The sequence below is a fragment of the Ostrinia furnacalis genome, unplaced genomic scaffold (assembly GCF_004193835.3).
Source record: "Ostrinia furnacalis isolate ACB-3 unplaced genomic scaffold, ASM419383v2 OfSCF7640, whole genome shotgun sequence".
Classification (NCBI taxonomy): domain Eukaryota; kingdom Metazoa; phylum Arthropoda; class Insecta; order Lepidoptera; family Crambidae; genus Ostrinia; species Ostrinia furnacalis.
Genome location: NW_021137879.1, coordinates 30,479 through 55,143, shown reverse-complemented (window position 1 = coordinate 55,143; position 24,665 = coordinate 30,479). Strand labels below are relative to the sequence as shown.

Genomic DNA, 24,665 nt, shown 5'->3' with positions numbered 1-24,665 from the left:
CTATAAGGAACATACAGACAGACAGATAGACAAAAATTTTACTGATTGCATTTTTGGCATCAGTATCGATCACTAATCACCCCCTGATAGTTATTTTGAAAATATATTTCATGTACAGAATTGACCTCTCTACAGATTTATTATAAGTATAGATATAGATTACTGTGTGGGTCTTTCGAAGCATAAAACCATTGTCAATAAATTGTTGGTATTAAAACATTTTTTAAATTGACTTATTGACAGAAGATTCTCGACCGGTGAAATTAATCGCTGTAGTTAATTATCTCTATTATTTTCCAATATCCACATACTTACTTAGTCACGTATTCTTAATGATATCCTATCGCTGGTTTGGCACATTACGGTTCAAATAGATTCGCATCTAAGGCTCAGTTGCACCAATTTATTTTAACCGTAGGCAATAACAAAAGCGGTGCTTTTTATATGGAGTTTGACAGATTTTTAACGATTGTCAAAGTTAAAGTAAGATGGTGCAACTGAGCCGAAAACTGTGTATGGGTCAATAAAACTGTGTGGGGGTCAAAACATTGACCGCATCATAATACATCTGCCACTGATAAACGATATTGAACTCATAGGATAAAGCCATTCTGCTCTGTTGTGTAATCAATCGCGGACATGTGGTGATCGAAGTTAATTATAAATGCTAAAAATCTGTTTTAAAATGAAGTGTGTGTTAATTTTATGTGTGTTGTTTCAATTAAGCTTCATTTTAATGGTAAGTGTTAGATTTAACATTCTTACAAAAAGTTTTACATCTCTGACTTTGCAGCTTTGTTCGAGGATATGCAACTGTTTTCAACAAATGTCAATTTATTTTAAAACAAAAGAGCTTAGAATTTTTCATTTATTTTTCCGCCCGCATCCAGACACGTCCCGCGGTGTTCACCAGATCGTCGGTCCACCTAGTCGGCCCACACCTAAGTTTTCCGGCCCGTGGTCGCCACTCGAGAACTTCTAGTTCTATTGATTTATCTTTTATTAATATCTTATCTTCTCTTTGTTAGCTTATTCTGTTGTATGTTAAAAGCTCTGTAATCAAATCANGTTTACTAAGGTACCTGCATGCCAAATTTCAAGCGCCTAACTTAAGCGGTTTAGATTTTTCATACAAAAGGATTTTCCCGCTAATTCCCGTTCCCGTGGGAATTTCGGGAATTCCTTTCTTAGTGCACCTCTACGTTACCTAAGCTACGTCCCTTCTAAATTTAAAGTGCATACGTTTAGCCGTTTAGGCTTAAGGCTGCACACGCGACGGAAGCTTAAAAAATGGAGTAACTTCTCCCGTTTTCCCAAAATTTCCCTTCACTACACTGCTCCTGAGTATATTATTACCTGCCCAGGAGTATGAAGAATAAGTGTACCAAGTTTCCTTAAAATCCGTCGAGTATTTTTTGTTTCTATAAGGAACATACAGACAGACAGATAGACAAAAATTTTACTGATTGCATTTTTGGCATCAGTATCGATCACTAATCACCCCCTGATAGTTATTTTGAAAATATATTTCATGTACAGAATTGACCTCTCTACAGATTTATTATAAGTATAGATATAGATTACTGTGTGGGTCTTTCGAAGCATAAAACCATTGTCAATAAATTGTTGGNGTAGTTTCAAAGCAAGATCTGTCAATGCTTAGTCGAAATCGACCACTTTATGTTTCATTCCATACAACGAAAATGGAAAATATTTTTTTCCAGTCAAACTATTGGTTTTAGAGAAAAACTTGTGAAGCATTTATTCATCAGAATAACGTAACCTATCGATAGGTATTTTTTTCAAATAGAAATTGTGAAAAAAATCGCTATGTCCATAAATCTCAATTTCGCTCCATAGGCCCGTGACTTCGTACGCGTGGATACCGTTCATCTATCTTACGCGGTTTAGGTTTTTTCATACAAATGTTTTTTCCCGCTAACTCCCGTTCCCGTGGGAATTTTGCAATATCCTATAGTAACTAAGCTTTAAGTTTACTAAGGTACCTGCATGCCAAATTTCAAGCGCCTAACTTAAGCGGTTTAGATTTTTCATACAAAAGGATTTTCCCGCTAATTCCCGTTCCCGTGGGAATTTCGGGAATTCCTTTCTTAGTGCACCTCTACGTTACCTAAGCTACGTCCCTTCTAAATTTAAAGTGCATACGTTTAGCCGTTTAGGCTTAAGGCTGCACACGCGACGGAAGCTTAAAAAATGGAGTAACTTNATTGTTGGTATTAAAACATTTTTTAAATTGACTTATTGACAGAAGATTCTCGACCGGTGAAATTAATCGCTGTAGTTAATTATCTCTATTATTTTCCAATATCCACATACTTACTTAGTCACGTATTCTTAATGATATCCTATCGCTGGTTTGGCACATTACGGTTCAAATAGATTCGCATCTAAGGCTCAGTTGCACCAATTTATTTTAACCGTAGGCAATAACAAAAGCGGTGCTTTTTATATGGAGTTTGACAGATTTTTAACGATTGTCAAAGTTAAAGTAAGATGGTGCAACTGAGCCGAAAACTGTGTATGGGTCAATAAAACTGTGTGGGGGTCAAAACATTGACCGCATCATAATACATCTGCCACTGATAAACGATATTGAACTCATAGGATAAAGCCATTCTGCTCTGTTGTGTAATCAATCGCGGACATGTGGTGATCGAAGTTAATTATAAATGCTAAAAATCTGTTTTAAAATGAAGTGTGTGTTAATTTTATGTGTGTTGTTTCAATTAAGCTTCATTTTAATGGTAAGTGTTAGATTTAACATTCTTACAAAAAGTTTTACATCTCTGACTTTGCAGCTTTGTTCGAGGATATGCAACTGTTTTCAACAAATGTCAATTTATTTTAAAACAAAAGAGCTTAGAATTTTTCATTTATTTTTCCGCCCGCATCCAGACACGTCCCGCGGTGTTCACCAGATCGTCGGTCCACCTAGTCGGCCCACACCTAAGTTTTCCGGCCCGTGGTCGCCACTCGAGAACTTCTAGTTCTATTGATTTATCTTTTATTAATATCTTATCTTCTCTTTGTTAGCTTATTCTGTTGTATGTTAAAAGCTCTGTAATCAAATCATGTAGGATGTTAAAACACCAAAAACTATTTCTTAATTTATAAGCAAGATAGTTATTTATTATTTAATGTAAAGTGTAATGAGTTGTCTACGGAGTGATTCTATAAGGGTTCCTTTGTACCTTTTAAGGCACGGGACCCTAAAATTATGAATCAATAAATTAGCTAAACAGTAAACAAAATAAGTAGGTAAGTAGACGAGTGTGCAAATCTTCGGTAGCCAAAATATCAGTATCTAAATTTTTAAGAGCGACTCAGAATCAGTAACTGATTGTTACGTAATACGTAAAGAAATCATTTTTTTATATTTAATTATTTTCAAAATTGGCTCACGTGGATAATAATTTGCTTCGTTCATAGAAAAATACGTACACACAGTTTACTACAAATCTTGAAAATAAACCTTAACCTTTCAAAATTAAGATACCGCGAAAAATACTGCGAAAAATCCAATACCGGGATTAAGAATAAAGTTGTATAATTTTATATTGTTCTATAGAGCTTATTAAAAAAATTTGGATACTGATAACAAAATCACCCTGTATAAGTGCGACTGGTTAAACTCAGTGGCTTAAACAATTACTAGATAGGTAAAAGCTTGTCTATAATACCTATAATAATTGTATAAAAACAGCTGTGGAACATCATATCAGACTGATAAGTAAGTAACAAATTAACTCTTTCCGTTGCTTTGTCCGTACCGCTTACATTATATATTATTAAACTATCCTCGTAAATGTCCGGACGACGACTGTCAGTTTTGTTTTACTGTAGATAAAAAGGATGATGGGCACTTTTCTATGGAATCTGGGCGTAAAACCAACAGAAATGTAACTACTATTATTTGTTAGGACTTAATGTCAGAAATATATTTTCATATAAATAACTACCAAAAACTCCCGGGTTTGCTTGGAAATTGACATAATGTGTAATAGTAATAGGTGCTTTATTGCGCAATCAAAAAATATTATTAATTAATTTACTTATCTACTTACATTTTAAATACATTAAGTTATTTATCCATTATTATGTCCAACAGTTCAGGAGTGGGGCCAACAAATGGTATATTTAAACCATGTTCTACATTATGAGAGTAGGACCATAGTTAGGTACCATTTAGAGAAATGACATGAACACAGTCATGTTTCAATGGGATTTCTACCAGTTAAGTTGTAGTGTTGTCGCATAATCGATCACGGATCGATTATTAATCGATATTGCCAAATAACGATTTATCGATTAACAATTCGATTAATCGATTTTATTGATTACCATCATTACTATCATTTGATTGTTAATTCAATTCCTTATTTTAAGCAATATAATCGATTATTGCAATCGAATAATCGATTATGATTTATTCGGTATACATACTTACTAAATCGATAGAATCGATAGTAAGATATGATACAATACTCTCAATATGATCGATAAAAGCAATCTAATTGACCTAATACTATTTTTATTACTCTAATGTGATGTGAAATACTTTGTAAACTTTGCATATTCATCGACTTCTATCTCCGTATCCCCGCGTATTTCAGGATCGTTGTCATACTATGAAATGAAGTACTAGTATTAAGCTTTAATTTAGTATACTTTTTGTTTCTGTTGATTTAACGCCCAATATGCCCATCATCCTTTAAGACAAATCTTATCTACTGTGTTTTGTTACTCAGTATTTCGTAATCAACAGAAGTAGTGAGTCGTCAATTTTAATATCAGCAACAAAAATAAAATGGTAAGATAATAATTGATATCCATAACCTATTGGACAAACCTAAACCGAATTATTGAAAAAATACGGTTTTAATGATCAAGTTCAGTTCATGACCTTGAAATATTTTTGTAATCAGCTGGTAAAAGAAAGTATACTACTTACAAATTACTGTACTACGGGCTACGAGTGTGATTTATTTTTCCTATTTACAGACTCTACCTCTTTGTTTACAATCGTTACATCCTAGTGACCATGAATAAACTTTGTCAAAAAAAAAATAGAAACATTTACGGAGCTTGCTTCAGTTTGAACATAATAATAATAGTTTTAATAATTATTTTATTCAGGATTTATTGGTAGTACCTACTATTTAAGTAATTTAAAATTTGATTAAAAAAATAATTTAAACTTGATGTTGATTTTTTTTATCTTACATTTGACTCAACATCTAAGGATACGGTCCGAAATAGACCCCTAGAAATTTTGCTTATTATAAATTTTAATGTGTGATTTCAATTCATTTTTAAGGTAACAAGTTCTCCTCGAGTGTGTGTAATTGGAGCTGGCGTTGGAGGATTATCAACTGTTCGCTACTTAATAAAGGAAAATATAAAGTTTACGGCTCTAGAAAGTACAAAATATGTTGGTGGCACGTGGCGATACGATGAACGAGTTGGGCAAGATGAATATGGACAGCCGATACACACAAGCATGTACAAACATTTAAGGTTAGTATTGTTTCTTTCTTTTTCTCTTTCGTTTGAAGCGAAACGATAGACAACTTATTTTGGGAAATGTAAATAAAAAGGTGTGTTTTTTAATGATCTATTTATACATTTTTGCTTATTTTCCAGGACAAATCTACCAAAGGTTATCATGGAACTGCACGATTTTCCAATGCCTAAGGACACTCCTTCTTATCCCCCTTGGGAGAATTATTATAACTACTTGAAATCATATGCTGAACATTTTGACCTCTACAAGCATATAAAGGTAACATTCTATTTATTTGTTTTTGAATATACAGCATTAGTAACTTTTTTTTTTCAATTTTAAACATATTTGGTTTTTTTTTTGCAGTTCCAACATCATGTAACATCAGTAAAGAAAATTGATGATATATGGAGGGTAAAATACAAACACATTCCAACCGAAAACGAATTTGAAGAAGAATTTGAATATGTTGTAGTCGCAGCAGGGCATCATAGTAAGCCACATAGACCTATTTTTCCAGGAGAACATCTTTTTAAAGGTAAAATCACTTTCTTCGTTAAATAAATGACTAATAGAGTTCGTCACATATTGATGATTGGTTGTTACTGTGATTTGATCATTTTCAGGAACAATTATACATAGTCATGACTACAGAGTTCCTGAAACGTATACTTGTCGGAGAGTTTTGATTGTCGGTTCCGGACCATCAGGGATGGATATTAGTCTAGATGTAGCTTACGTCAGCAAGATCCTTGTTCATAGCCATCACTCAAAAATCGACTTTCGAACACCTTTCCCCAAAAACTACATAAAGAAACCAGACATCAAGGAGTTTAATGGCACAGGAGTCATTTTTACCGATGGCACCTATGAAGACATTGACGATGTAATTTATTGTACAGGTAATTTAATTATTTTAAATGGCAATATGATAGATTTAAATACTTACATCTTGCTGATTACTTTCTGTTTCTTATAAATAATTGCATTTTACCTTTGCATTTTTTACAGGTTACGAATATCACTATCCATTTTTGGATGAGAGTAGTGGACTAAACATTTCTGCACACAGTGTTGTTCCATTATACAGATATTTAGTTAATATAAATCAACCTACAATGCTTATCATGGGTTTAGTCGTCCGGGCTTGCTTAGTAGTGGCACTGGATGCTCAGGTACTTTTCTTTTTAATTATTTATTTTTGGTTAGTGGCAAATTATTTTTTGTTTATCATATTTTATTTACTTTGTAGGCTCGATATGCTACAGCTCTTATCAAAGGTGACTTTACACTTCCACCCCAAGAAGTAATGATGCGTGATTGGCAGAGGCAATACGATGTTATTCGGTCAACTGGCCGACCACTGTCTCACATACATTTGCTAGCTTATAAAGAAGTAAGTTTGATACAATGCACGTTACACACGTGTTTTTGTCACATCTGTATTATTTCACTTTTATTTTACTTTTCAAATAATAGGATAAACAATGTATAATATGTACGATTCGGACCGCACAGCGCCACTTTAAAAACCGAATAGAACTGTCTTCGTAAACACACTTCATAGAAAGAAACCGTGGACTTTTTGGCGGGAAATTAAAATGTCGGTATAATTTTTTTTTCTAATATTTTTGTTTAATTGAAAATTAATGTGACAAAATAAACCCTAGATTACAATATTGAGTGTTTTTAACATTTAACGGAATTACACAAAATATAACCTACCAATACCGATTCCCAGGGATTCCGGTTTCCAATTCCAATTCCGACGGTACATTATTTTCTAAATCGCATTATCTCACTGTGCTAAGACGAATAGTGGTACATAAGTTTAATTTTGTACATTTTTAACATTTGTTATTTATTTCTAGGATGAATACTACGCTGCACTAACAGAAGAATCTGGAATAGAGAGAGTTCCGCCGGTATTTTACAAAATCCGCACAATGAATATGCAATCGATGCTAGAAAATCTGTATACGTACAGAAATTATGCTTACAAAATTTTGGATAGGGATACATATGAAAAAATACTACTTGAACATGAAGACAGTCCGAAAAATATAGACTGCACAAGTACTTCATAAATAAAATAAATTACTAGGTATTTAATTTACTTACTTGGGTCATTCCACAAAAATATGTCAACTCTTAGTCCGCGCCACATTTCACATGAAATATTTGTTAATATTTTATTCCAAAATTGTTAAATAACAGCTCGCAATGTGCTTTATTCATCACCCATTTATATTTTTTGAAACTATTTTTAAAACATCTTAAATTACTTTTGAACGACCCAAAACGTCATTCCCTAGGCATTTCCGTACTCCAAAAGTTTGTGTTTTGGGACCCACATTTATAAAAACATCAACTTTATCCTTTATTTTAATTAACGAATAATGTATTTAAATGTATATTACATCAAATTCTATTAATATTTTGCGGTTTCAATAAACAATAATTTGATTTTCTTTAGTTGAAAAATGGTCTACAGCTTTTAGCGTCATTCCCTCGCCACGCACTGATTTTATAATTTTGCGCTTTAATATGTATTTAGAGTGAATGACATTTAGTTGAGTTTAAAGTAGGTACGATACTCCAAATCGTCAGTCCCTAGAGCGTCAGGCCCTAGCTTTACACGGCACTTGGGACTAAATTACTAGTTAGGGAATGATGTTTTTTGTATAGTGATAATAACAAAACAACTACATTATGTATATTAACTTATCTGTAAATGTTAAGGTTATAAGTTTTATACTTTATTAGAAGTCATATAGGAGTAATGTAGTATGAAAAAATTGAAAATTATAATTTCTCTTCTTTAATAAAGCATAAAGTGACTGGCCCTTTTAGACATAACATAATTAATTAATAACCTATAATTTACACTAATAAAGTATTCAAAAGCATCTTAAAAAAGTCACGGACAAAATGACGTCGAAAATATACAGATTTTTATGGAATGACCCACTTAAATAATGTGATCAAACCACAGACTTTTTACATAACTAGGAACAACACAATATTTTAAACGTTCTCCTCTAAACAACTTTCAATTAATGAGAATGTCGGTGTTTAGTTTATGAAAAACTTGACATTTATGAAAATAATATATGAATTAATTACTTAGTTTTAATAATTCTAATTTATTTTTACATTGCATTATGTAAACTTTGCATTTAGATACGCACTTAATTTTATAAAATATCGGACTAGATACGTAATAAAACCAAATATTTAGTATTTGTACTTAGTTTTATTTCTTAATTAATTGGTAACACTTATAAACTTTATGTTACAACTTTAGTTAACTAGTTATTCTAGGTATAAATGTGTATAAAATAAAATAAGTAACTATTAATTACGTTGTTAAGTAGAGAGCAGAAATAATAGAATTGCATTCAATAGATAACTATGTATTTACAAAATTATTAATAAGTAAAATATACTCTACAGCCAGTTATATAAAAATTTGAAAAGGCTATAAAATAATTAGTTACAATATCGAATTTGTCAAGAATATCAATAACTTTGTCATCAACTCAATCAAAATACTAATTACCTATTTATTATAAAGTTACATTATTCGAACATAAGGACGGAATTAAGTAAAGCTTGGTGCCTATTTACCTACTACCACACTACTTAGTAGCAATTTAATTTTCATAACGAATTATGCTGTCAAATACGAAAAAAATACTATCACACACTGCAGCACAGAAACAGTCATTATTTAACTAGAATCATAAACAACAATCAAATACATACATCAATGCATATTTTTTTAAAGTCATAGAACAAAATTTGGTCACCACGATTTAGAATATGTGACAGGAGTGTTGTCCCCAATTTCTATGACACCCTATATAAACAATCTCACTTGACTGTTCCACAAATATCAAGTTTATTTAGTCCTCAAAAGGGCAAGGATTTCCCTTCCTCGGGTTATACCACCGCTTGTAGTTGTGGTCGTCCACTATCTGATAGTCGAAGTCGCGGTAGTTCAGCAAGTCCTCCAGACGGTACCTGGCATTGAACTGCCTAATGTCACTCAGTACCGGAGGACGCCGCCGGATGCCAGCCTCGGCTGTCATGTTGGCGAAGTAATCATCCTGGAATGGTAAATAGAATGTTATGAAATACCACTCACTGATTAATCACGAAATCTCAGAAACTATAACAACTAGCAAGTAGGTTCCTTATAGGGTGTAGGTATGTGTAGTAGACATCCGCAAAGAACTGATTATACGAAACTCCACCCCTAAGGGGATAAAACGGGGTTCAGGCGTAGGAAGTCGCAGGCTGCCGCTAGTACAGCTATATAGAACTCAAAGAAAGATCTACGCCGATGCAAATTTCCATGAGGAACAAGATACGAAGTGAATTTCACTACTAGTTTCTAGCTTGGAGAGGACTTTTCAGACTTTTTATGCCAGAAGGGGCTTTCCAGAAAAATCTTTGGTTTATACAATTTCTGGTCAAAGAAGACACGAATCGAAAATCGCTCTAGTTTCTAGCTTGGATAGGTAGGTCTTTGCAGACTTTTTACTCCCGAATTCCTTCTTTTCTTTCCTCGGGCTTTCCTCAGCAGAAAAACTTTTCCACTATAAAACCTAGGCTTAATTCTTTGGTCTTACCGCATCATTGTCAACGACGTTGACGTCCACCAGTCGCATGCCTCGTGCCTTTTGCGTGAGCACGTGTGTGAGCCAGATCTTGAGCATTGATTCCTGCGGTGGCAGCTCGAAATTGCCCGCTGCTAATGCTGCTACGTATTCAGCCTAAAAGCAGAGCATAAAATCAAAGCCATATAAATCTATTCCTTTTCTTAAAAAGAATGTAAAACTCCTCAGGGGAATTAATTAGTGGGGCATTTCTTAAGAGTTCGCAAAAAAGTTTTATAATGCTTCTTTCTTCCTACGTTATTGCAATAAATAAAAGGTTTGCTTTTGGCAAATAGGCAAACAATTCAGAGACACTGCTGCACTTAGGAATATAGGATGCAAAACTGATATACAGGGTGTTTCTTGTAAGGTGTCAAGCCGAAGGCAGGTGATAGGTGAGGACTAGACCTATCGATTTCACCCCCATGTATGTTCTACGATTTTTCATAGTTAAGAAGTTATCGTCAATTTTGTGATTTTTTCAAATTGTATGACCCAGTAGGCTTTAAATTTTTTTATCTTTTTTTTGGGTCGACTTTTCTCAGATTTCTTTTTTTTGACAGATTCCCTATTAATTGCAGATTTTTGAAAAAAATTATCAAATTCCTGTATTTGATGCAAGATACAAAATTTTTGCTAGAAACATAAAAAAATATGCTTTTAGCGGAACATCCTAAAATTTTCAACTTAAAAGTTTAAAAAAAAAAGAAATTCCATAGGTCCAAAATAATTTTAAAAACTGCGCAGTTTTCTGAACTTTCATAATAACACAAAAAAACATGTACTTAATAGGCCATTATTTTCTGTAATCGCTCCACTAAAGTGGTAAGTCGGAGATTCCGTTACATGTTTTTAACTTTCTTAGGACTAACTAATGATTGCAATTCTCTAAGTTTACGTTATGTAGAACACATTTAAAGACAATAACTGAACAGAACATTTTTTTATCCACAACGAGGAANAAAATCTCTAAAAAACCTGCAACTAAGGAGAAAAGAGTTACAAAGAAGAAAAAAGGGGCTAAGAATAGATCATTACACGAGAATAGTGACAGCAATGCTGAAAATACACCTTGTTTGTATTGTAAAGGCCTATATTTGGACTCAAATGAAGGTTGGGTTGCTTGTTCAGCATGTGGCAAATGGGCTTACTGCAGCTGTGCAGGTTTAGATGACGAAGATGCAGATACCGTGTTCACTTGTGAACATTGTGAACAGTAAATAGTCGTTTGCTGACATACCCCATCTTGCCCTCTTATTGGTACCCCATCTTACCCACGGGGGTACCCCATCTTACCCTAGGGGTGGGGCATGATGGGGATAAGGGTGTATTTCTACTTTTTGGTTTTTTAAATTTTATTATGTTGATTAGACTGCCAAATTACACGTTAACAATGAAGACTGATTATCGAAGAAGATTAAAACTCTTTACGGTCAATTTTATTTACCATCAAACGTTAAGGACCCCGTCTTACCCCACTCTCCCCTACATATGCAGCGATTTCAAGTTCGATCATTAACATTAACTGATACTTTTTAGGCATTTATGGTACTAATCCTACTTCCTACTTAATATTATAAATAAATGCGAAAGTTTGGATGTCATGATGTCTGGATGTTTGTTACTCTTTCACACAAAAACTACTGAACGGATTTTGTTGAAACTTTACAGTATTACTGTTTATAACCCAGATTAACATATAGGCTATAATTTTTGGAATTCGCTGCCTGCTGCTGTATTTCCTGAACACTATAATCCGGGCGTTTTCAAGGCGAGAGTGAATAGGCACTTACAGGGCAGGTATGTACCATCCTAGACTGCATCTCACTTAACACCAGGTGCGATTGCGGTCAAATACCTGCCTTGGCTAGCATAATAAAAAAAAAAAAAATTTATGACGATCTGTGACAAACTAAATTTCACGCGGGTGAAACCGCGGGCAAAAGCTAGTGAGAGAATATGGGACATACCTGCGCCTCTAACACGCTATTGAGGATTTTCTTAGAAACCCCCACAAATGCCAGGGTGGGGTGGCGAATGTTGATTGTGTGCTGGTAGAGGGGCAGCACGAACTTGCCTGTTGCTGTGATCCCCACACTCTTGTCCAAGAATGGATGCGTGAAGTCATACCCTGAAAAACAATAAAAATAGATTTTTTCTTCCAAGTTTTACTTAATCTATTGACCTTTATGCTAAATGTGCATCTGCAATGACTCTACCAAAAGCGACTAACGCCTTCAAAGACAGCTGAAGGCTTTTAGGTTACCGTTAAAACTCACCTGTACAAAAGATAACATCATCAACTTCTTCAAAGCTGTTATCTTGGAACACGACTCCATTGGACGTGAACATCCTGATGTCTGGCTTCTTCACGTACGTTTCAGAGAAGTAGGGCTGGTTGTACTTGAGGTGGTGGCTGTGGACCAGTTTAGAAGTGACGTTGGACAAGTGCATGGCCAGGTCCAGACCTGAAGGACCAGCACCCACTAATAACACTCGACGATTCCTGTAGTCTTCCGGGTCTTTGTAATCGTGGCTGTGTATCATCTTTCCTGGAAAGATAAAAACAAAATTGTTTTAAGAAAAGTAGTATTTTATAGCAGAAAATTCGTGTATGGTGATGAATTTTCGGCTTTACCTTAATGAGATTGTAATTAATCTATCACTAATGTGACGAATCTTTTGGGAATCGATTAAAAATCTCATTTTTGAAACATTATCGGTGAGTAAGACACGCGGTCGAATAAATATAACGGAAAATAGAAATAATTATTTATGCAAAAGATTCACAGAAAGGCACAAAGTAGGTAAACTTAACTAAAACTTTTAATATCTAACTTTTTTTAAAATATCAATGCTTAGTTAAAAACGAATAAAACAAACTGCAACATGGGATTCCCCTCGTAAGCTTACCTTTAAAGTCTTGTTGTCCATCAAAGTTGGGCCAAACTGGGGAGCTGAACTCCCCATTGGCCACGGTTACGAAGTCGCACTGTTCCGTGTGGTTGGTCTTCGTGTCAACCTTCGTGTATGTGACGTTCCATTGACCGTCGGCCCACTTTATCGAAGTCACCAGGCTCCTGAACTAAGAATAATTTTAAATTAATACTTAAGCTTTTATTCACCATCACAATATTTATTATCTTGAAGTAGGTAAGTTGCTCGTATGCCAAGAATAGATCCTAATACATATGTAACGCCGTTGAATTGTGTAAGGCCTACGCAGACGAAGACTATCCTCAATGTAAACATTTTTGTCCGTCGATATAGTTCCTTAAAAGCTGTATCGAATCAAAGTAGTGAAACCGGATCGGACAAGACTCCGCGAAAAAAATTACGGAAAGTCCGCGAAAAAGACGGTTACGGGGGAGCCCACGAAAAAACTTTTTTACTTACCACGAAAAAGCAATTTTAAATTGATTTTATTGGCGTAACTACGAGTATGTATATTATGAACTCTAAGATATAACTGGGTCTCTGGTGCCTTTAAAGCCACTAATAAATCATATTCAGTTTGCAGTTAGAAAATCCGCAAAGGCTGTTCATTGACACGCGAACTGTACATACAATTATGCAAAAATGTCTACCGGTTCAGCATCCAATGCTTAATACATAGAACTGAACCGATGTTTATGGCACTGCCGGTAATAGAACTGGTTTCTCATGGTTCTATGATGCATTGTTGCAATTACCAATTTACTGCTTTGTTAATACTGGCAAGGCTTACGTATCTATTAAAATAATTTGCTATTCGTGATATAATATGCTTGTCTTATAGCCAATTGGCTTTTGCTCACGACAGACAATTTTTAACACTGGACTTTATTGTTAAGGCCTTATTTTAATCGTAACAATAACATTAACCGGTGCTTTTTGTATGGAGTTTGACAGATTTTGGACGTTTGTCAAAGTTTAAGTAAGATGGTGCAACTCAGCATACATATGTATAAATATTATTGTTAGTCCCGTTAAGTTACCCCTATAAGATATTATTACTTACTCGTATGTAATGTCGAAAGATTTTAATTTTTCTCATATTATTTTTATTTATTTGTACCTACTATAATTGATAAAATATCAGAGAACGCCAATATAATTTAACAAAACTTGCTTAGTCATGGTCGCAAGGTTTTTGTTGATAGTCATAAAGTTTAACCACTTTGCCATAGAATCCTCCAATCGTTAATCAAACTAAGTACTATAATAAAATAAAACCGATGAATAAATAGGTACCGATAGTGAATTAGATTTATTTGTGTTCTTAGCACGTTCAAGCAATATCCTTTCAGAGTGTGAACGGAAGCTTTATTAGATTTATCTTTTGAATAGAATAAACATGTATGTAATAGTTAGGTACTTACTTACAAATTATAACTTTACCTTCTATTAAAAGAATAACATGCTTGAAAAGCCTAGGCATAATAGTAGACATTTTTGGCATAGATCACTTTTGGCTATTCTAAAATTACCTAGTAGCAATATTGATGTAAGCTTTAGTTTATTTAGTAAAAGGACAATGACCAAAAGTGGTCCAAATGTCCACCATTAATGAGAGCTATATTGGCTTATAGTCCATTAAATAGAGATTAACTTTCAGTATGGGACGAAAAAAAAATAAGCTGTCAGTAAAAAGTTATGACTGTTTAAAAAATTGTAGTAGTTTACGCGCTAATCTCAGGAACTACTGGTCCGATTTGAAAAAAAAAATTTGGTAAGAATAGCCCATTTATCAAGGATGGTTTTAGGTTATATAACATCACCCAAAACCAATAGGGGCGGAGCAGTAAAGACAAATGTTGTCAAAATGGGAAATATTATTCAAAATATTTTCACGCGTTCAAAGTCGTAAGCACAGCTAGTATAATATTTAATGAAATTCATCTATAAACCCGTGCCACATGCGACATGACATAACATACGTAGATTAGTCCAAAATATGCTATGGATAGAATGATATTAAGAACAATTTTCGGATGAAAAGGTAAAAAACATGACTTTTCATTCAGTCATAACTTTTTACTGACGGCATATTTTTTATTGCGGTTTGGTTATAATGAATCAGTATTTAGTAGACTATTTTACTACATAGGTCTCGTTAGTGGTGGACATTTGGACCACACTCCATACATTTTTGGTCATTGTCCTTTAGACATAAATAAACATAATATTAACTACAAGTTTTCTGTTTCCCAACGCGCGATATAATATGAGTAAGATAAGTATTTAAGTAAGTATGTAGTAGAGGCTTTCTTTGAAACAGTGAAATCCACGCAGCGGGAAAAAGCTTTCATAAACAACAGATGCTATCACAACACATGTTTACTATGCCAGATAATAAAAAAAATTAAAAGGAAAATAAGATTTCAATTCTTACCTGAATATATGGGTAGAGATCAAACTCCTTGGTGAAGAGCTTCAGGTACTTATAGAAGCATTCTCCCGTGGGGTAGGACTGGGTGTCCTCGGGGAAGGGAAATCCTGTGTATTCCATAGTCAGCCGTGGCGTATTGATCCTGGAAAGAATAGTTAGTCTTCATACAGTTTGGAATTCATTAAACTACACGTCACGGTTACGGTAGTCGTGGATTCTAGACTAAACGTTACATTGTTATAGTGGTTCTCAGCAAAGTTCAAGCCAAAAGCTTTTACTTCGTTCATTTCAACCAAACCACGTCTACTGCTGATCAATGGCTCATTTCGTTCGTTTCAGCCAATTGACGTCCACTGCTGGACAAAGGCCTGCGCTGCCAGCATCCTGGTTCTACACGCCACCAGATCGTCATTCCTCCTAGTAGGAGGCCTGCCCACGCTACTCAAGGCTCATTTAAAAGCTTTTAAAAACACGGTTTTTTAACCGTAACAAATAGTTCTGTGCAACATCTAGAGAAAAAATACCGAGCGCCAACAGGAAAATTGAGCATTTAACAACGCTAATAAATGTGTAAGGTATTTTTGGTTTTTTAAACCTTGTTTAAATTGGACTTACTANTTTAAACCTTTACTTCCGGCTCATAGTAACAAAGATATAAATAAACTTGCTTATCATATCAACACGTCAGTACTCGGAAATGTCGCTTAAGATGAACTAGAAAATAACTGGTTGGAATATAGGTGTTCTGGTAATTTCATAACGATAATAAACCAGTTTCCTCGATTGACGTTCAGAAAGTTTGGTTATCTAACTCCCATGTCTGTTATGATACTTACACACACTTAACTGGGAGATTTATAATCAGTTATCTCCAAATTCACTTGTGCAAAGTGTAAATGTCTTGTAAACTTGACACACTAGAAGTTAGGTAGGTTTCCAAGTTAGATGTCCTATACATCTTAGTTTTTTTATGCGTCAAAGTATAAAAAGGTGTCGTAAAAAGAATAGTCTTTGTGTCTTAAATAAATAAACATTCCTAAAAGGAAGTAGGACAATAAAAACCACTATGGAGTCACCGACAGCATCAACAACATTGACCATCCAACCAAATCGTTGACGTGCAGCGCATATTATGCTACCTATGGAAAATTGAACTAAAGCTTCAACCACACCAACGCGTGCAGATCGCCATCGCCGGCGCGATCAAAGGCCAATGTCACTTCCCTATGATGATCTCCACGCGTTGGTGTGGTTGAAGCATAAGGAAACAGTATTTTATTCTGCGGCCATACTGAAAATTTCGCTTCCACGATTCTAAGATGTCAGTGTAAGCTTGATGTGCTGTCGTCCATGTACTTTACCCACCTCAAATTTTTATACTGGCTGGTGAATAGAGGCAAACCATCCTCGTCAGTGCCGACATGGGGGTCAAATCTCCAGGTGCCTCCCACGTATTTAGTGGCCTCAAATACCGTGAAGTTCAGCCCTTGATCCTTCATGTACCGGGCCGTGGCCAGCCCTGAGTAGCCAGCTCCGACGATGCATGCCCTGGATGCTGGTTTGACCTTTAAATAGATGACATTTATTTATTTATTTTGTTACTTGTACATAAACAAAAGAAGGTCCTCTATGTTGCTATTCATTTGTTATTTTTGCATGGGTCATGTGGGCATCTTAGGCAGTTTTCAGTTCAGTGCCTTTGCCTACTTATTTAAGGCGAAGCAACTAGGTATAACTGACGCAACTGCAAATGTTCAAAATGTATGTTTTGGTTTCAAGTTGCGACAGCAAATCAAGTACACAACGAAAATAAATTAAAAAAATATATTTTAATTAAAAATCCTCCTATTTTCTTCTGATAAATTTCGTTGCGGGTCCAATTTCTTTACTTATCGGTGTAATCTGAAGAGGTTTTTATAAGCAGTTAATAAAGCTTTAGATATTCAGGCTACACAAGAGTTTCAGCAGTGGGAACGAGAGTTGGAAAGGAGTATTTCTTTTGGTTTATTTTAATCTATTCCTGCAGTCTTCTGATTAAGTACATGGTGTTGTAACTAGTATTATGGTCTAGAAGTTGGATGACATGGATTTAGCTGATACAAACGCCATACACGTAATTTAACTTGGTATGCAACATCGTCGCTTCAACCTTTCGGCCCCATTTTCTCTTTACGTAACCTATGATGTTGGAAGCCCACTCTTATTTGGTAATAGTCAAGTCAATGCCAAACTTAGGCGACCCACGCTTAGTTCCTAGGTACTTTTAACATTAGTTACATATACCTGGAAATAATATGAAACCAGTTTGTACCACAACGTCAACAACGTCGTCAAAGAAAAAGACGATCGAATGATTAAGTTATCGTCATCATCATCGTAGCCAATTAAAGTATTTAAGTTCTAAAAAGATAACTAAAGTAAACGCACCAGTACCTAATAGATTTTTTTTAACTCCCTTTATCTCGCTATTTTCATAGGTTCATAAAACACCATTGTTTCCGATATCCTATGCTTGAAAATTAAATAGGAAAAAAACATTAAAAAATATCTATTTAAAAAAATAAAAATAATTTGGTTTCGCGGTTTCTAAAACCCCATTTGGCTAATTTTATAATAGAGATTATTCAGTACTTGGCAAAGATTTTTAAAATATTAAGGCAAATCACGTAAAATAATCAACATGGTGTCATAAGAATCAATGATGGATTGATTGTGGGAAAACTACACGACAGAAGTAGTAAATAGAACGCTTTCTTTCAATTTCTAATTAGTAATTAATTAAGTCTTTATCTAAAACTCTTTCTTACTTCAAAATGACATAAGATTTATTTCGTACTTAATTGAGGAAATTACGTATTCGTCATTAATGCATTTTTCATTCCGAGGAAAAACATTTCTTTATTTCCCGTCTAACATCAATGCTACTTAAAAATGACATCATAGAATATTGGAAAGTATCCTCCTTAATTACTTTTTGATTATAACTATGAATGACGAATGGCTAAAACGATTCACAAGATGCAAGCGGAGTAGAAACTTGTTATAGCCTAAAAATCCCACTGGTTAAATGACACAGGATTAAAAAATAATTTTGTTAGGTACAACATCGCTAAGAAACGCCTGTAGACTGATTAGCTGATGGAATCAACGAAATCTATGGCACAATATGTGGTTTGTAACATTACCCATTTTAAGAATAAATCCGGAAAATCATGACTTTTCTAAAGGAAAATTCTGGAGATTTTCTCTGCAAAATGGTCTGTTTTCACCCTCCAAGTTGTCGCCAGTCCTATCACTTTAGGTTCATATTTTAAAGATAACTAACTGGCCGTGAGCAAATTGAAGGCTTAAAGTGAGGAGCATTACCTATGTAATGTAGGTAATTTTGAACAATTTTTATCAATTTTGTTTTAATAATGTACAAAATAGATTCCACAAGTAGGAAGAACATACACAAACTATGTAGTACATAGTAGTTATTATAACTTGTTAGATTGGACTAGGAGAGCGGTTTAGCCTTGTAACCCGCAATTCGCGAGGTGGTTCAATTTGCATCATTTGCATGGCAAGTGGATTGAGTATTCTAGTTAACTTAGTGCTATTTGATTAATTAGATCCATTTCAAATTCTCAGTTACGGAAACAAATGAACATTGAACCCAGTTCATAAGCCTAAGATTACACAAGGAGTTAAAATGTAAAATTACGAGTACTTATTTAACATTCAAGTGTGCATTTATTTCTTAATCAGACCCTGTTGTACTAATTTCTGGTGGCATTTCCGAGAGTATCGCAAATTCGCAATGGAGAAAAGACAAGGTTACCTCACATTGTTTTGTTTGTATTTGGTCAATAATTGGTAAACAAATCAATTATCAGTTGCATGTGGTTGCATGTATGTATGTGCATCATCGTCATGCAAAAGCGGCCTTGTCTTAAAATAAATAATGAAGTGTACAATCCACACACAGAATCCACACCAAATTATGTTTAAAGTGTGGTCAATATAAATATTGTTTTAGCACTTTAGATAATACCTATCTGATCTGATCTGTACATTTTCGTATATTTTATGTTTAAAGTGTGGTCAATATAAATATTGTTTTAGCACTTTAGATAATACCTATCTGATCTGATCTGTACATTTTCGTATATTTCCATTATTTCCAGGATTTCTAAAAACTGCTTTATGTGCAATGAAGTTCTAAATTATTGCACAAAATTAATACTAAATTCAATATTATTTTTCTCACACACCGCTAACAGAACCAACATCAATTGAAATAAAATTGAGGTCAATAATGTACATTTTAAAATCTTAATGTGGCACTTAACAATAAATAGTTCTGATAACAAAATTGTTGTTTAAAATTCTAAACCCGCATTTTAAATTCCATACCTGCATAACCGACTCTAAATAATTGTACCTAACCACGTAAATATTTCGAAAGTTTGTACGTCATATTTTTAATGCATTTATGTAAGATTTTTTTAAATGCATACACAATGTTACACAATTAATTAACGTGGAGATAAAATAATAACACATTACATGCTTCCTTGTGTTACGATAATAGGTGCCAGACAATGGATTTTTTCGGAGACGAGTGGTGGCAAGCCATTCCGCGAGCAAACAAGAGCCAAAGATCAATATCTTCATCAAAACTGATTCGGCTGGGATCGAACCTAGGATTAAAACTATTTGATATAGGTAAGTCTCAATAAGTTAGGTAGACACCATTAAATTAACCTACACAGCGATCGACAATAAACACTATAACTGAATGACGTAGGCATTCTGTAATAGGAAAACCCAATGACGAAAACATTACTTATCTTAAAATTATTTTAGCTAAGATCAACTTATTCGGATTTTTTTTTACTCAGAAAATAAACAGCTTACAAATACATAAATTGCATAGATAAGTACAATGTAGTTGATCAAAGCCTAATAGCTTATAGTTTTCACCTAGGTAACTAAACTTTGAACTTAAACCATAAACCGAGAAAGATGATTAGATTAAAAGTCAATCTGATGGCTTAGTCTGATGGGCAGTAGGTATTTATTGTACCCACATAAGTATTATGTTTTCATCTCGCTTTTATAGATTACATTACCAATTCATATTAAGTACACAATAAATATGTAATTATTACAAAAATGGTGTCCCAAACGGAGTCAAGGTCCACCGGTCCATCGGATGGACAGTTTTCCCATGAACAATATTAATTCGCGATTGCAGCCATCAATTTGTTTTTGTCCATGACACACTGCAATGTAGGTGTCCACTGCTGAATTTAATAATTACATATGTAATTACAGGAAGGTAAAAACTAATGACATCCCCTCACTGATATGCCCTTTTGCACACACACTGTTGTGCACACTGCGTTACATCAACTGTTTTGTTATTGTAATGTAGTGTTCTTGTTGCTAAATACTTTCTAGCTACGTTAATGGGTTTAAGTAATTACTTACTCCGTTGTCAGCTAAATAAGTATAATAGTCATTTATGGTAATTTTTTAAACTTATTTGCTGTTTTTATTTTAAGTATGTTTTTAGATGCAAATCATGCATTGTTCCTTAAAATTACAGTTTCTCTTCCTACTTTTCTCTTCTCGTCGGTCTATTTCGTAACGATGAGAGTACAAAATGTTTTGTTTGTATTGAGTTTGTATAGTGCACGTAGCTAGTTTCAAAGCATTTAATAATATCACATAGGCACATTCAGGAACGAGCGGACAGTCGAGGCAAATCAGGTAGAGCAACTTTATTATTGTTAGACTTTGGTGACACCATTCATCTCACGCTTTTATGTCTATGGTTCGTCTAGGCAGTTTTAAAATAGCATGTAAACACGAGTCATCGTGTCGTATCATATGAATGGACACGCGCCGAAACCTCCGCGAATATGGAGAGACATTACGCCTTACTGGTTGCGAAACTGCGCAAGCGACTTCCCGCTTCTACCATTTCAACCGCGTATAGGGCTGCCAATGCCATGCTGATCAATACCAGGGTCTTTTTTTCAAACATAACTTGGTAAGAAAACTGAAGATAACCCATTTGTAGAGTTGGTGAGAAGTTTGCGAAAGCATGTTTCAATTCCCGCCTTAGGCAATTCGACTTTTTCAAGTTTTTTATTTAAAATTTAGCATGTGTGTAGGTAATTTCATGATTCTGGATGCAATTTTCAGTTGATCCGAAAAAAAAGTAAAATTCGATAAATGCGCTTTCGAACCTCGTTCGATCACGCTATGCCATGCCCATGATAGTTAGATGCTTGACGTGACTGAAGTGAATTAGACAATCTGAAATAAGGCTGGAAAGTTTCCTCAAACGAAAGAAAGATACATTCCAGGAAAATATTAGATTTTCTACTCCCAATTTAAGCTTTTCCACGAGCTATTTATGCTTCTAGCTTTTTAGGCTTTGATAGTTGTTGTACCGACCTACCTATTTAGAGGCAGCCCTAACTAGCTTAGCTCGCTTTCCGCGCGCGCGCACAATAATCTATCGAAATTGAACGCGATGTCTGCCCGGATTACGGGGCGTAAAGTATAGAAATGGTTCCGGTGTGTACTTCAGCCTGTTTGAAGTTTTCTCTTTCACTTGCCTATTGTTACATTGCGATGGACAATAATCGGTAAAACATAAAAAATATAATAAGCCAATAAAATCACATTATAACCGATTATGATCGACTATTTCTCAGACTCGGGACGGAACTCGAAATTGAGTAAATTTACACAGCCCACACTATGTTCATTTTAAATTTTTTTCGCACGAAAAATTACTACGACTACGAGTACACATTAATCGTTCTGAGGTTTAACTCAGTATTCATACCTGTAACTAGTATTATATTATCTGTGCCTGTACTGAACTAAATCTTATAAACAACTAAAAGTTAAGTGGTGCTAGAATACTGTAAGGGGTCAAGATTACCGGTAGTATCTCTACATTACCATACACTTAAATCTCGTGCAGAAACAATTTTCAAATTATGCAGCTATTTAATACTTAAGTAGGTAATATCCTTCACTGAGATACTGTTATTTAGTTATTATGAATCAATGAGATAAAGTTAAGTTACTTTACTGGTCACACAATTTCCAGCTCTAGTGTCATTAGCATGGTATCCTTCCGTTTGGCCAAATTACTTTTCGCCAAATTTCACTTCGCAAACAACTTATCGCCAAAGTTTCATTTCCCAAATGAACTTTTAGCAACTGCACTTTTCGCAACTATTTCATTTGGTCAAATTATCATTTGGCAAAATTTTACTTGGCAAATGTTTATATAGCAAATGTTTTATTTTGCCAAATATTATATCCCAAATAATTTGTTTGGTCAAATTGACACTTCACATACTTACTCACCGTTACCCACAAATCAAAGCATAAGGCAGATCATGGTTTTCACGAGAATTTTATGTAAAACAAAGAGATTGCAGAAAATAGTATGGTTGCAGAAAGTAGGTATTGCAGAAAATAGTAGGTTAGGTTAGGTTAGAACAGTGACCCTTAAGAATCACCTCTATTGTTATTGAATCATTTGGAAATTTCGATAAAAAGAATGAATGAAAAAAGAATGTGATAATTTGGGAAACGTTTTTTGGCCAAACATTAGTAATCCCATTAGCATACATAGGTAAAGTCCGCGTTTTATTATCTAACTAAATGTTTGACCTAATGACCGTAATTCATTAATTACAATATCGTTTGAATGTCATTTTTTAGTTGGTTCAAAAATTTTAAAGAATCTTTTTGCAATATAGATAAACTAATAAGGTGTTTAATCGCTTTTTAAGAAAAATGAAGAATTCCATTTTTTAACGTAATAAAATTAACGCATTTTAATTGGAGAAAATTTCACTTGGAAACAATCACAACAATGATCACAAAAAGCTTAATTGTCATTGTCTTTTTCCGTGATCTAGGCATTTTTCTTCTATCAACCAGTACAGATGACATGTAGTAACTTTAAAGCATTAATGAACTACCTACGGGACACATAAACGATCAATTGTTTAGAGATCTTCGTAAATTATTACAAGAATACTATCATAAAACATTTGATTTCTTATTCTAAATCTCAACTTGTAAGGAGTTTACAGACCACAGAAATAGGCGTATAAATTAACTAACATAGTAATCTCTTCACAAATCCAATTACTTTATAGGAAACTGCTATTTTTTCAAATTAATACTAACATGTTATCATTGTAACTAAGTATGAAATGTAATTTTGGCTAAGATAATTACGGTAATTTGACAGTAATCACATAGTAGGAAGCATGTCAGATTAAACCAGAGGTTATTATGTAATTTAGTATTCTAATATTTAACTCGTAAGTACCTAGGTATGGTAATATTAGTAGGAGGTCTTTGTTAATGAAATAAAATTGATAATCATTTGTTTTTTAGTTTAAAAATGAAATGTAAATTAATAATCTGACTCCAAATCGTTGTTCTTCAACCCCTATCTTTCTTAAAAATAACTACCGAATGAACGTTACATTCAAACAAAATATGGCATTTTGTTTTTATTTGTATCAAGTCGAACGATACAAACAAAAACAAAAAAATAAAAAATGTTTACTTCCATTCAGGTATAAGAATGATTTTGAGTCAGGTATCTTTATTAATCCAAATAAAAACAAGTAATGAATGGAAATACCCACCATGCCAAATCCATCTTTGACTTCCAGTGTCAAGGTGAGGAAACACAATAGAACAGCACACGACCACAGGTTATTGGCCATAGTAAAAAATAATGATGTAATGAATTAAAATTGGTTATTAAGCTCGGTGTCTAATGATGTGCACGCTTGCACCGCGGCGGGCCGACTCGCGAATGAGTGGTACTGGTGTGAGACAGGGCTGGTAGGGACCTGCCAAACAACCTTGACCGTCAAGGCTCACTGACTCACATACTCGCATCTCAGGCAGTTCTTAAGAATCGATGGCAAAAAACATGTCCTTTAATTATAGCTGCGAATAAAAACTATATGGTAAGTACATGCGAGGCATTGTGGCAGATTCGTAGCCGGAATCCGAAGTTTTTGCATTATTTTTTTGTTCTTATTCATAATTCAATTAG

The 24,665-nt window shown here is 34.2% G+C and overlaps 2 protein-coding genes across 5 annotated transcripts; one reads left to right on the top strand and one right to left on the bottom strand.

Annotated features, from left to right (window-relative positions):
- Positions 1–604: 604 nt before the first annotated feature.
- Positions 605–9,261, top strand: FMO2 (flavin-dependent monooxygenase FMO2). Of its 4 annotated transcripts, XM_028322363.1 has the most exons (9): positions 2,517–2,765; positions 5,339–5,538; positions 5,665–5,803; positions 5,891–6,062; positions 6,151–6,426; positions 6,536–6,699; positions 6,777–6,920; positions 7,396–7,644; positions 8,493–9,261. In XM_028322363.1, exons 1-8 carry the CDS (start codon positions 2,691–2,693, stop codon positions 7,609–7,611), a joined length of 1,386 nt encoding a protein of 461 aa, XP_028178164.1. In that variant the 5' UTR covers positions 2,517–2,690; the 3' UTR covers positions 7,612–7,644; positions 8,493–9,261. The 4 variants fall into 4 exon arrangements, with proteins under 4 accessions (XP_028178163.1, XP_028178164.1, XP_028178162.1 ...); XM_028322362.1 differs by lacking the exons at positions 2,517–2,765; positions 8,493–9,261 and adding an exon at positions 605–739 and having other exon boundaries at positions 7,396–7,647; XM_028322361.1 differs by lacking the exon at positions 8,493–9,261 and having other exon boundaries at positions 2,531–2,765; positions 7,396–7,647.
- FMO1 (flavin-dependent monooxygenase FMO1) lies at positions 9,106–24,439 on the bottom strand. Its single transcript, XM_028322365.1, has 8 exons — positions 24,247–24,439; positions 16,925–17,124; positions 15,563–15,701; positions 13,102–13,273; positions 12,468–12,740; positions 12,159–12,319; positions 10,162–10,305; positions 9,106–9,636 (listed from the first exon to the last, which is right to left on the bottom strand). Exons 1-8 carry the CDS (start codon positions 24,325–24,327, stop codon positions 9,433–9,435), a joined length of 1,374 nt encoding a protein of 457 aa, XP_028178166.1. The 5' UTR covers positions 24,328–24,439; the 3' UTR covers positions 9,106–9,432.
- Between the last annotated feature and the right edge of the window lie 226 nt (positions 24,440–24,665).

Coding starts and splice junctions, on each gene's coding strand:
- FMO2 (XM_028322363.1), top strand. CDS start 2,691: ATGCTAAAAATCTGTTTTAAAATGAAGTGTGTGTTAATTTTATGTGTG. Junction 5,539..5,664: donor AGCATGTACAAACATTTAAG/GTTAGTATTGTT, acceptor CTTATTTTCCAG/GACAAATCTACCAAAGGTTA. Junction 5,804..5,890: donor ACCTCTACAAGCATATAAAG/GTAACATTCTAT, acceptor TTTTTTTTGCAG/TTCCAACATCATGTAACATC.
- FMO1 (XM_028322365.1), bottom strand. CDS start 24,327: ATGGCCAATAACCTGTGGTCGTGTGCTGTTCTATTGTGTTTCCTCACC. Junction 13,274..15,562: donor ATCTCTACCCATATATTCAG/GTAAGAATTGAA, acceptor AATTATTCTTAG/TTCAGGAGCCTGGTGACTTC. Junction 12,741..13,101: donor TGGACAACAAGACTTTAAAG/GTAAGCTTACGA, acceptor TTATCTTTCCAG/GAAAGATGATACACAGCCAC.